Source organism: Adiantum capillus-veneris, chromosome 10 (genome assembly GCF_014529385.1).
Source record: "Adiantum capillus-veneris isolate H3 chromosome 10, ASM1452938v2, whole genome shotgun sequence".
NCBI classification, from domain to species: domain Eukaryota; kingdom Viridiplantae; phylum Streptophyta; class Polypodiopsida; order Polypodiales; family Pteridaceae; genus Adiantum; species Adiantum capillus-veneris.
This window is the reverse complement of record NC_140940.1, coordinates 104,636,906-104,647,733: the sequence shown is the minus strand read 5'-3', so window position 1 is coordinate 104,647,733 and position 10,828 is coordinate 104,636,906. Positions and strand designations below refer to the sequence as shown.

Here is a 10,828-nt window from a genome sequence, read left to right as displayed (position 1 = left end):
TAGGCTTGTTAACTTACTGCACGCACTAAATTCGAGTCTCGACCCGATCTCACATCCATTAATAAACGCGTGGCAGGAGACTTTAATTTGGCCGTAGTTGCGTCTCCGCCATAGCCAGTCGAATCTGCAACAAAATTTGCGCGCGGAGAGCGAGCGAGACGCACACACACAGACAGAGAGAGAGAGAGAGAGAGAGAGAGAGAGAGAGAGAGAGAGAGAGATGTCGACCACGGAGTTCAATGGAGACACGACAGCACCCTTCTTCGGCTTTTTGGGAGCTGCGGCAGCACTCGTTTTCTCCTGTAAGTGCACCTTCCCTTGTCTTTTTGCGACTCTTTAGCGGAAATTGGCTTTCTGCATGCGCTGCTATGGTTTAATATGCTTTTTTTGCACTGAGAATATCTAATCTGCTTGCCATCTTTGTGATGTTGGATTCTATACTGTCTCAGTCTTCGAATACTGGGTCGATCTTCAGCAGTGCTCATGGTCCAGTAGTATAGGGTGTGAAACTGCCTTGAGTTTGGTTAGTATCATTCACAAATCTAAATTGTACAATGTCTTCAAAAACCAATCTCGATAAGAGGAAGAAGGTGTATTTTCTGTTGTAGTTTTTTCATGGCCCCTATCGTCAAGTCATGAGCTCTTAAACAAAGCGGGAAACCTGACTTTGTTTCGAATGTTAATTGGAAGCAACTTGGCCGTGGCTCCATATAATGTAAACAGATTCTTAATTAAGGTAGGTTAAAAGTGTCTACTTTTTCATCATAGGCGCCAAACTTCCTTGTGCTGTAAGGCTCGAAAGCACTTGGGCCCATGGCATATGGTCCAAATGGACATACATGTTACATGCAGCGGGATTGAGAGAATAGGTAGAATCAATGATCACACTTTCATGATCCTTTGTTCTTTCCTTGTGTCAATGAACGGAACTTTGCGTTATTGATGGTTACTTTTAGATACTTGAGAGAGAGAGAGAGAGAGAGAGAGAGAGAGAGAGAGAGAGAGAGAGAGAGAGAGAGAGAGAGAGAGAGAAGAATATGCACTAATTGTGCTAGTCTAAATGAATTATTGGAAATAACTAGATGCATAATTGAGAGGGTTTTCTCGCTCGAGTCATTGGAGTACAAATATTCCTAGTGCGTCATTCAAAGGAATGACGACGTGAACATAAATTTCTTGCTTGAGTATTCGGAGTATAGATATTTCAAGTGCGTCATTTAGAGGAATGATGAGAGCATTGTGAATGGGAATATTTGTAGGCCAGGAAGAACGGATACTGCCACAAAAATACAGAAGTGTAAATTGACTTTTAATTGTATTTCAAATACTCAAGAGAATTAGAGAGAGAGGAAAAGCTTGACACTTCATTGGGGACCAGAAGATGGGCTGGTCCCCCCCCATAAAGAGATTATCTTTATTACTAATCTTTACAAGCACAAGAACTGGGCAGTAGCCCGTCCTTTTGATTGAGAGAGTGCGAGAGCTACTCTCCGAGAGGATTTTTCCTCTGCTATGAGATTTTGGGAAGCTCTCGAAAACGAGAGTCTATCTTTCACAAAACTCAATGGAAGCTCTTGAAAAATGAGAGTCTACCTTCCGCTAACTGTGTCCCTTTATGCATAATCATTCCTGCAACAAAAACAAGGGAGAAACACGCAAAATGCACGCACACATGCTTGCTGTTATTTTCTGCACATAACCTGAAAATGTTACCTGAGCACCTTCCAAAGCCGAAATAGAGACCTTTTTCGCGATGGAATTGCACCAAACTTTGTGTATGCGTAGTGTAGGTAGAGAAGAACTAGATTCTATGTGTATTTTGCTGAAATTCACCATAAAAGAGATGATTAGGGGCTGAAAACAGAGAATTTACACAGCCACCACACTCTACGAAGAGAGTGCCTGCTGCAACTTCTCGCGATGAAACTTCACGAAAAGCTGGCTATGGCTACGAGAACCCTTGTTCTAGACAATGGGAGCACGAGGCCACCACATATGTCGCAAGGGGCTGCTCTCAAGCTTCCATGGAGGGCTCCAATGCGTAGAGCATACTCACAATAGGGGGGGTAGGAGCACAGTCAACACTGAGGAATGGTGGAGGGGGGGCTCTTATCAAGCCAGCAGGAAGAGGGGGCGCTAGGAAGAGAGAGGGTTAGTTTGCATTGGTAAGTGTGCCACTTGGCACACTTACTTAATAACTTAAAAACCCTTAAACTTTCTCTTTTAAAGTTCACAAACTATTAATAAAATGTGCAAATTGAACCACAACTGTACACATAGATGCAACCAATGAAAATGTTACGTGCTCCCCAGCGCAATGCTGTACCAGCACTGCTCTGGCATTACCTGTTCGCACTTGTCCGGTCATTTGGTCCTGTATAAACAATTTAAAAATACTTTAACTAACTTATCCTAAGGCCAAAAAATAATTCAGACCTTAGGGCTACTGTTAAGTCTTCATGTGGTAGCTACTTTACCCAATCTTGCTCCTTATTACTAAGCTTAAGGGAGATTGATAAGTAAAGCTCAATAAAAGTTTCATCCATGCCACCCTCATGTGTCTTCGCACAAGTGCATGCATCTTCATTCATTTATGCCACTTCCATGGGTCTTCGCACAAGTGTATGCGTCTTCATTCATTTATGCCACTTCCATGCGTCTTCGCACAAGTGCATTACTTATTCTTTCACAAATTTCTATATCGTTCATTTCCAACTTTACTCACACTTCCCCCTTGCTTAAATCTCAGGGACAAGTATAGGTTTTTGGAAATAAGAGCTCCCTAAAATGTTCAAGCATAGCAAGCCTTCGCTCTAGCGTAGCAGTTTCCATCCTCTCATAGATAATCCACTGAATTTCTTCCGGCAGATCCCAAGCCATCTCTCGTTGCTCCGCCTATCTCTGCAGGAATTTTTGTTGTGATCCATGCTCGCATCTCCGTATGCAGAGGGAGTCGACTGATCCTTGCATGAAGCCATAGGTGCCGCATAAAAAAATTGGGATCGGATTTCCCGTAGAAGAGAAATCGGCCGTGCTCTGATACCACTGTAACAGACTTGGACACTCCAAGTCAAGAATCAATCACGACAACACCAAATAACCACTTCAAAACAGTTCACAGTTCACAATAGATTTGCACTGGCCCGACGGAGTTCCGTGCCTAGAGATATTGGCCCCAAAGATTGGCGCCCCTTTTGGTATTTCTTTTTGTATTAGTCAGTGTTTAAAGTACAAGAGTGGTTGGGTCTCACTCTCAGACTCTGCGTCCAGATGCTCTGCAAAGTGGGAGCCCAATCCACATATTTATTGTTTACAAGGGATGCCAAAAGCAGAGCCCCAAAAGCTTAAAATAAAGCAAAAACTCTTTTCTCTCACAAGCTCTCTTGAGCTTTAGAAAAATAAAGCAAAGTTCCTCTCTCTCTCTCTCTCTCTCTGATATTTGCATAGAGCAAAAAGCAAATCTGCCGCAACCGTAATTTGCGTCGCAATTTTCGGAATTACGTATCAAGAACAGTCTGCATAAGGGAATTGTCAAAAATGACTTCACCTGCAGAAATAAGTTGCTCATTAATATCCTTGCTACCAGCAAGGAAAGTGTCCATTTCATCTTCCTCATGCATAATCTTTGACTCCAGCTCTTTAAGTGCAATGCAATTTTAGCCTCATTGCGACTTGCGTAAAGACCAACTAGAATATCCGAAGCCTCTTTTGCAGATTTAGCTGAACAAATGTGAGGAGTAATAGTGCGCTTCACAGATAATGTAATCAATGCACGAGCCTGCGCATCTTTTACATCCCAAGGAGCCTGCTCAACCGTAGGCAAAACAGCTCTAGCAAGAGCAATCCTGCAACCAAAATCCTGCAACATCCTCAACATCGCTTGCATCTTCAAAACCGGGGCGTACATCAATGCCCTGCACAACATTCCACACGTTCTTTGACACAAGAACATGCTGCATCATTTAAGCCCACATTGGGTAATTGTCCCCATCCAATTTATCCTTAGCAGCAAACATCTTGAACACATCTGTGTTGTTGTCAGCATGGTGAATGCCTGCACGTGATGTGAAAACTCCTTGAAAAGAGGAGAAACGAAATGAGACTAATGCGTGCTATATAACATAACAACACGAAGACTGTAAGGGACCTGTTATGCTGAAAACAACACTGAAAGAAATTCTGCACAAAAGGACGAAATTGCTTGTGCAGTACTGTGTGTAGTGGAAAACGAGGCCGAATCGTAAATCTGAGCAGACCGAGCTCTACAAGCACACCCGAAGTATTTGTTGATTCGTTGACGATTGTCAAAGCTCACTGAAATCTGAGAAAGTGAGCAGGCGTGTGCTTGCGACTAAGCACGGGAGGACGCAACCTACTCTGATACCAATTGTCGGAAATAGGGTTGCAAGGAAACGCACACAACTTGGAGAAGACGAAGGAAGCTCAAGGCACACAACAAAGAGTAGTATTGCTTAGTGTGCAATGGAAAGATAAGTTAGCCCTAGAGTGATGGGCGTATATACGATGCATGGGGAAAAGAACTCCCAAGAAAGGGAAAAAATGCCCCGGCGGTTCTAAGTGTGTTCACACACATCACTACCACATGCATATGGTAACAGGAATTTCTCAAATAAACTTGAGACTGGAATTCAACACTTTAAACAAACCACGGCTTTTCGGCTAGAGTGCTCCCAAGCAGACAGTGACACCATGTTGGTCCCAAAGGTTGGCGCCCCTTTCAATATTTCTTTATTCAATCAAGACTTTGGAGGAAAATTCCTACGAGCTGTCCCACTTCTATTGGTCTGAAAATGACCTACTCTAGCCCAATTTCGGTGCATAACTGTAGTAGGAGGCTTCATAGACAAAATCCCCATACCCTAGGTGACTTCCCGCGCGCATTAGAGCACTTTGACTAACCTGGCGAGAAAATAAAGCACGCTAAAATCTCTGTTTTTCGCATCTAAAATTTACCGGATCACTTGTTTCGTAGCTTCCTAGATTCCCCGAATCTCTTGGCACTATTAGTGATAAAAAAGGGTCAAAACCTCACAGCAAGCTGTAATTCCCTGTTTCATGCTCCGTTTTGTGTGCCGGTCGCATCCGTAGCAAGCCCCGAGCTCCTGCACCTGTAGGGCTACTTGCCCTTTGATTTGGTTTCTCGCGAGAAATTTCTCCGAATCAACTTGTACCTTTAGTGCCTGTGCAAGAGGCTCTTACCTTGGCATTCACGCATAAACCCACACAAGTGTACATACAGATGAGTAGCCCTTGAGATGGGCATCACATTTCTGTATTCAAAAGGGGAGAGAGATGCATGGGTGCTACCAAAATATTCCAAGTTGAGCTGCCAATTCTAGAGAAATGGCGTTGGTCTTGGCTCCTCAATCGAAAAATATCATCTTGGTCTCGTGCTTCGCCCCACGCTCTTCAGAGCTTGGTACTCTCATTCTTTTGATCCAAGGTCGCTCCCACAAAATCTGGAACGAGTTCTACTTTTGTCTTTGCTTTTTTTACTTGCTCTGTTGCTGGATTGTAACTCTCTATGACTTGTCGTTCTTCTTTATATGTGAAGAGCATGGGGCAAAGTACGAGATCAAGAGGTCCTGCTTCATCCTTGTAGCTCGAAAAAGTATCAAACTGTTTTGCTCGACCCCATCCTTGAACTCTTCGGTCTTCTATTTCTTCTTTTCAAGGTTGACGTACTGAGTGGCTGTTATGGTGGTTTTGTTTACCACAAGTGTCAAAACTGTTGGAAGAGGACGAGGTGTCCTCTCAAAACTTCTAAATTGCTTTCGCTGCTTCTTCGATTTGCTTTTCTTGCTTTTCTTTGTTCTTTCTCTGCTTCTTCTCATTCTCACTGGAACTAGAGGAAAAGAAACTGTCAAAACTCTCTGAAGACGAAGAAGAATTGGAGTTATCCTCCAAGCGAACACACTTCTTGGATCCACTAGCCACCTCGGAAGTTGGTTACTTGCCCAAGTAACGGGCAAAATCTTCTGACTTGCTTTTCTTTTGAGAGTTCTTGCTGGCTTTCATCATTCGACCGATCTTCTACTCAAGAGCTTCTCCAAACTCTTCTCGCAAATACAGTTTCTGCTTTTCTGCACTTGGTTTCGCTTTTCTTCATTACCGACTTGATAGGTGAGTGGATGACGTTTTGCCATCGGGAGTGAACCTCATCAAGCGGGTGATTCTTCAGCTACTTCACATAGTTCAGGGCCTTGGAGTACTTAATTATTCGTTTGGCACAGCCTCACAGGTATCAACCTGAGGTTGACACTTGTACTCCGCTTTGTCGAAATCCCCCGCTGAAACTTGCCGTTGTCCTCTCCTGTCCTCAGATTGAGGATCGCTTCTATTTGAATCTCTGTTGGTTCTTTCCGTTTGTCCACTGGGGGTGGAGTGTTCTTCATCCTTATGTGTAGTTGGTGGGATGTTGTCCACTCGGTCAGATTCACTGCTAGAACCCATGTGTTCAGATCCTTTGTAGGAGAAGAATCCTCTGTGCTTTGAAAATTGATACCACTGTAACATGCTTCCCAAGCTACAAATCAATAGCCACACAGGAACAGAAACTGTGACAACTGAACTTGGAGAGAGAGAGAGAGAGAGAGAGAGAGAGAGAGAGAGAGAGAGTCGACAGAAAGCACGGAGCTCCGCTTCTAGATGCACTAGCCCCAAAGATTGGTGCCCTTTTCGGTATTTCTTTTCTGATTGATGATCACAAAGGTACAACAGCCGTGGGTCTCCTCTCTACATTGCTCCCAAGCTAATCTGCCAAAGAGGGAGTCCTGGGCACTTATTTAAAGGTTTACAATGTACATGGGGCCCCTATACTGGGCATCCCCCAGTTGCTTTTCAGATTCTAAAAGCTAGGCCTCCAAAATCTCTTGTGCAAAAAGCTCCCAACTCACCATATGGCCCTGCCATGTGTTAACGCGCAAATCATGGCGGATTTTACGCTGACCTTGCTTCTGCTTTTGGCACCTGATTTCGTCTGTATGGCCTCATAAGTTTGGTCCAGCCTCTTTACTGGCCTGTAGGATTCCATCAGGCCTATGCCACGTCCTCACACTTGTGACGTTTAGCTTAGGACATTACATTGTTGCTTAGTCCTAGTTTTCCCAGGTTCAGCCTCGTGCAACAATATAGAGAAAAGAGCATCAAACTTTACAACATCAGGTCTGCTGTCTGCCACATGTCTCCAAATGTTTGTAAAAGTCTGATAAGAAATTGGCAATGCATCAAGAGCTGTTTGCACAAAGAAACTGTGAAGAATGAATTATGATTACAGCAATCAACTGCTCCTTGAGATCTTTAATCTCTTAAAGGATAAATCCATATCATCATCTTCTTGCATAATTTTGGATTCTAACTCTTTACACAAGTAAGCAATTTTAGCCTCATTGCCGCTTGCATACAAAGAAGCTAGAGTGTCCCATGTTTGTCTGGTTGTTTTAGCTGAGCATAGTGTGGAGTAATGGGAGCCTTGAGGCCTCTTGGGATTGTTCCTACAATGTCTTCGCTTCTTCTCTCTCATCACCTTGTCACTTAATTCTCTTTTTGCCATTCCTTTTAGTAGGCCTTCGTGCTGTTTGAAATCTATTTTTAATTGTCCTGTTTTGGTACCGAACCAGTTTTGAAGTGATTCTTTCCTTCCTTCATTTGTTTGATCATTGCTGCACCCTTCATTTCTATTTCACCTCTTAGGGCGGGCTGTTGCGAGTTCTCACCGTGTTAGTTGAACTTGTGGTAGACTTTGTGAAATAGTTATCATCATCTAATGAATTCTGGCTCACTTCATGTGAAATAGTTATCATCATCTAATGAATTCTGGCTCACTTCATGCCTGCCTTTGGTTTTTTTGTGAATCTCTTCTTTGATGCAGGTATGGGGGCTGCCTATGGGACTGCAAAGAGTGGAGTGGGAGTGGCATCCATGGGCGTTATGAGGCCTGAGCTGGTGATGAAGTCGATAGTACCGGTTGTCATGGCTGGTGTCCTGGGTATATATGGGTTGATTATTGCTGTCATTATAAGTACCGGAATTAATCCCACGAGCACAGCCTACTATTTATTCGATGGGTATGCCCATCTGTCATCTGGCCTTGCTTGTGGTTTAGCCGGTCTTTCTGCTGGTATGGCCATTGGCATTGTTGGAGATGCCGGTGTCAGGTAACGGGCCTCTTCAGCAGCTCTATCTTTTTGGTATTTTGAAAATTTCCACAAATTGCAGGGGCATTTTTGGTAACTTTCCCTTCATTTTATCACTTTATTACCTTTGTTTGTTTGTTTTTTTTTTCAGAGCAAATGCACAGCAGCCCAAGTTGTTCGTGGGCATGATTTTGATTCTCATTTTTGCGGAGGCTCTTGCTTTGTATGGATTGATTGTGGGCATCATTCTGTCCTCCCGTGCTGGGCAGTCGAGGGAATGAGGAACAGACTACAAATTTCAAAGCACCGTCTTTTAGCTCTATGAACTTCCCTTTTTTATAACATTTTTGGAACAGCTTTACAGTGCACAATTGTGCCTGTTTCGCCACCTGTTTGAAGCAATTAAGGTGCTTTTGCACAGCTGCCGCTTGTATTTTTTATTAAATTGTAGCTTGCTTCTAACTTTGTTTTGTTGCATATTGTCTTATGAGATTTATTATCTGTTGTAAGTGCATGTTTAATATTTGTGAAAAATGTTACGGATCGATCATTTGAAGGATGTGTGTTTGGCCTGTTCTTATGTTGCCTGGTAAATGGTGGCCCTTTGATCGATGTCATGGTAGGCCTTCAATTATGGTTGCCCTTAATCGTAGTCACGGTAGCCCTTTGATTATGATGGCACATTGGTCGAAGTCATGGCCATCATCTATCCTTGTAGACCTTTCATTTGAGGGGATTGTGCTGCGATTGTGCTCAAGTTTCCTGTCGAAAGATCCAATGGGGAGGATTATTTCTTTTTCTCGCTTGTTATGGGCTGCCGTGTGGGTGTCTCAGGCCATGCAAGTCAACTTGAAGATGAAAATCAGAGAGAGAGAGAGAGAGAGAGAGTATTGGTACCTAGGTCTAAACCCACTATTTGGCACTAACAGAGTGAGTGGGGATATTGTAGTATGTAGTCAAATACTTTGCCTGATGGAGCCGAGGATTGGGTCGGGCAATATCATAATCCAAACAAGCGACCAGTTATCTTCAACTAGCCATCAATATTATAAACGGAATAAGGAACCAGCCAATGATCAATTTTACATAGGAGCTATCTTCACACACAGATTGATTAGGATGTTGTTGTGCTAGTAGGAAGATATTTCGGCAATATGGTTCGTTTTTACATGCATGTTTATTTGAAAGAAAAATACTATTCAAGTACCCATATAATGAGCATCTTTTTACCCTCGCTCTGTTATGTCTTTAGCATGCTAGTGATTATGGGTCATGCATATAACTACTAAATATTTGGTTGAACAAAGCAAGAAACAAGAGCTTAAAACTTCCAAGTTTTAGTGTAAAATGTAGAAGATCTGAAACACTCCAAAGACTTCACACAATCTTGTAAGAGGATGTTTTGCTCATGCCAATAAATATGGCATAATTGAACCGTTTACAATTATTGTTTCTACCTAAGTGGCATATGCAACTTGCAAGATGTTTTTTCAGTGAGACTACATTTATCACAGTTCAAGACCTTCAAGACCCAGATTGTTGTAAAAGAGAGCCTTCAATATACCATGAAACTTCAATTATATTTTTTGATCGGAGTTTATAATATTGTTGTCAATTTTATAAAGGGTATGGATTTTACAGTTTAGACCTTTTTAATTGAAAACCTAGATGCGGAGTTTTTAAAAGAGGGATGCTTAGGTATTATCATGAATGAGGAAAATAATCAATTGTTAGAAGGGAGGATCGAGAATCTTGCAATCGAAAGATAGCCATGAATGTTGAAGATCTTGCGTTGCTAGAAGCATGAATTTGAACATTATGTAGTCAAAAGTTGTTGCTTAAGTATATCTTATCTCTCTTCATGGCTCAACATGAGCATGGCAAGATCTTGTAATTTTTTGGATGATCAGTATAATTCACTCACAATTGTGAATTTTGCAAAAAAAAAGAAAAAAAAGTATATCTATCTCATGGATAAGGCTTATCTAACGTTTCGTGAGGAAGCTAAATATAGCATATAAATCGACTAATTGTGTCTTAAGTTGTAACATATTGGGTTGTGGGTTTGCCATGTTGTCCTTCTATAGTGAAAAAAATTTAAAGCTCTAATGAATTTCGCCCTATAGTAAATTTTCACAATGAAAAGAGGACGGAATACTTGAGACTTGATGGTTATGACAAAATGTTCATGCATGCTCAATAAGCCATTTCACATTGCTAAATGTTAAGAAAACCAACTTCAAGTCAAAAGATATTTCATCTTTGGAAAAGCTAATATACTACTTAGTTGGCAAAATACTTTTACAAAAACTTTAGCTACTTATTTTGGACATGTTACATACAAAATACTTTTTGTTCCTACAATCTTTTTTTCGTATCTTTTTATAGGAATCACCAAAGATACTTTTGTAAAAGTTTGGATGAAACCTAAACTAAGTGGGAAAGGGAAAGGGGGCGAGGGCAGTGGGGAGTCGCATGGACATGGCACGTGGACGTGATAGAGAGAGGGAAAGAGGGAGATTTTCTTTATGTTCAAAGTGACAATTTTTTTCCGAAGGCACCAGTGTTCGGGAAAAATGTGCCTCGACTTAATATCGTGGTATTTTCAATTTCAAAAAATGTCGGTTGAGGGCAAGGGGAAATGGAGGAAAACAGTGTGAAAACCCAAAAAA

The 10,828-nt window shown here is 41.9% G+C and overlaps 1 protein-coding gene across 1 annotated transcript; it reads left to right on the top strand.

The window, feature by feature from the left end:
• LOC147449396 (V-type proton ATPase 16 kDa proteolipid subunit) lies at positions 1 to 8,621 on the top strand. Its single transcript, XM_086521838.1, has 3 exons — positions 1 to 302; positions 7,892 to 8,177; positions 8,308 to 8,621. The coding sequence occupies exons 1-3, from the start codon at positions 221 to 223 to the stop codon at positions 8,435 to 8,437; spliced, it is 498 nt and encodes a 165-aa protein (XP_086377964.1). The 5' UTR covers positions 1 to 220; the 3' UTR covers positions 8,438 to 8,621.
• The last annotated feature ends 2,207 nt before the right edge of the window (positions 8,622 to 10,828 follow it).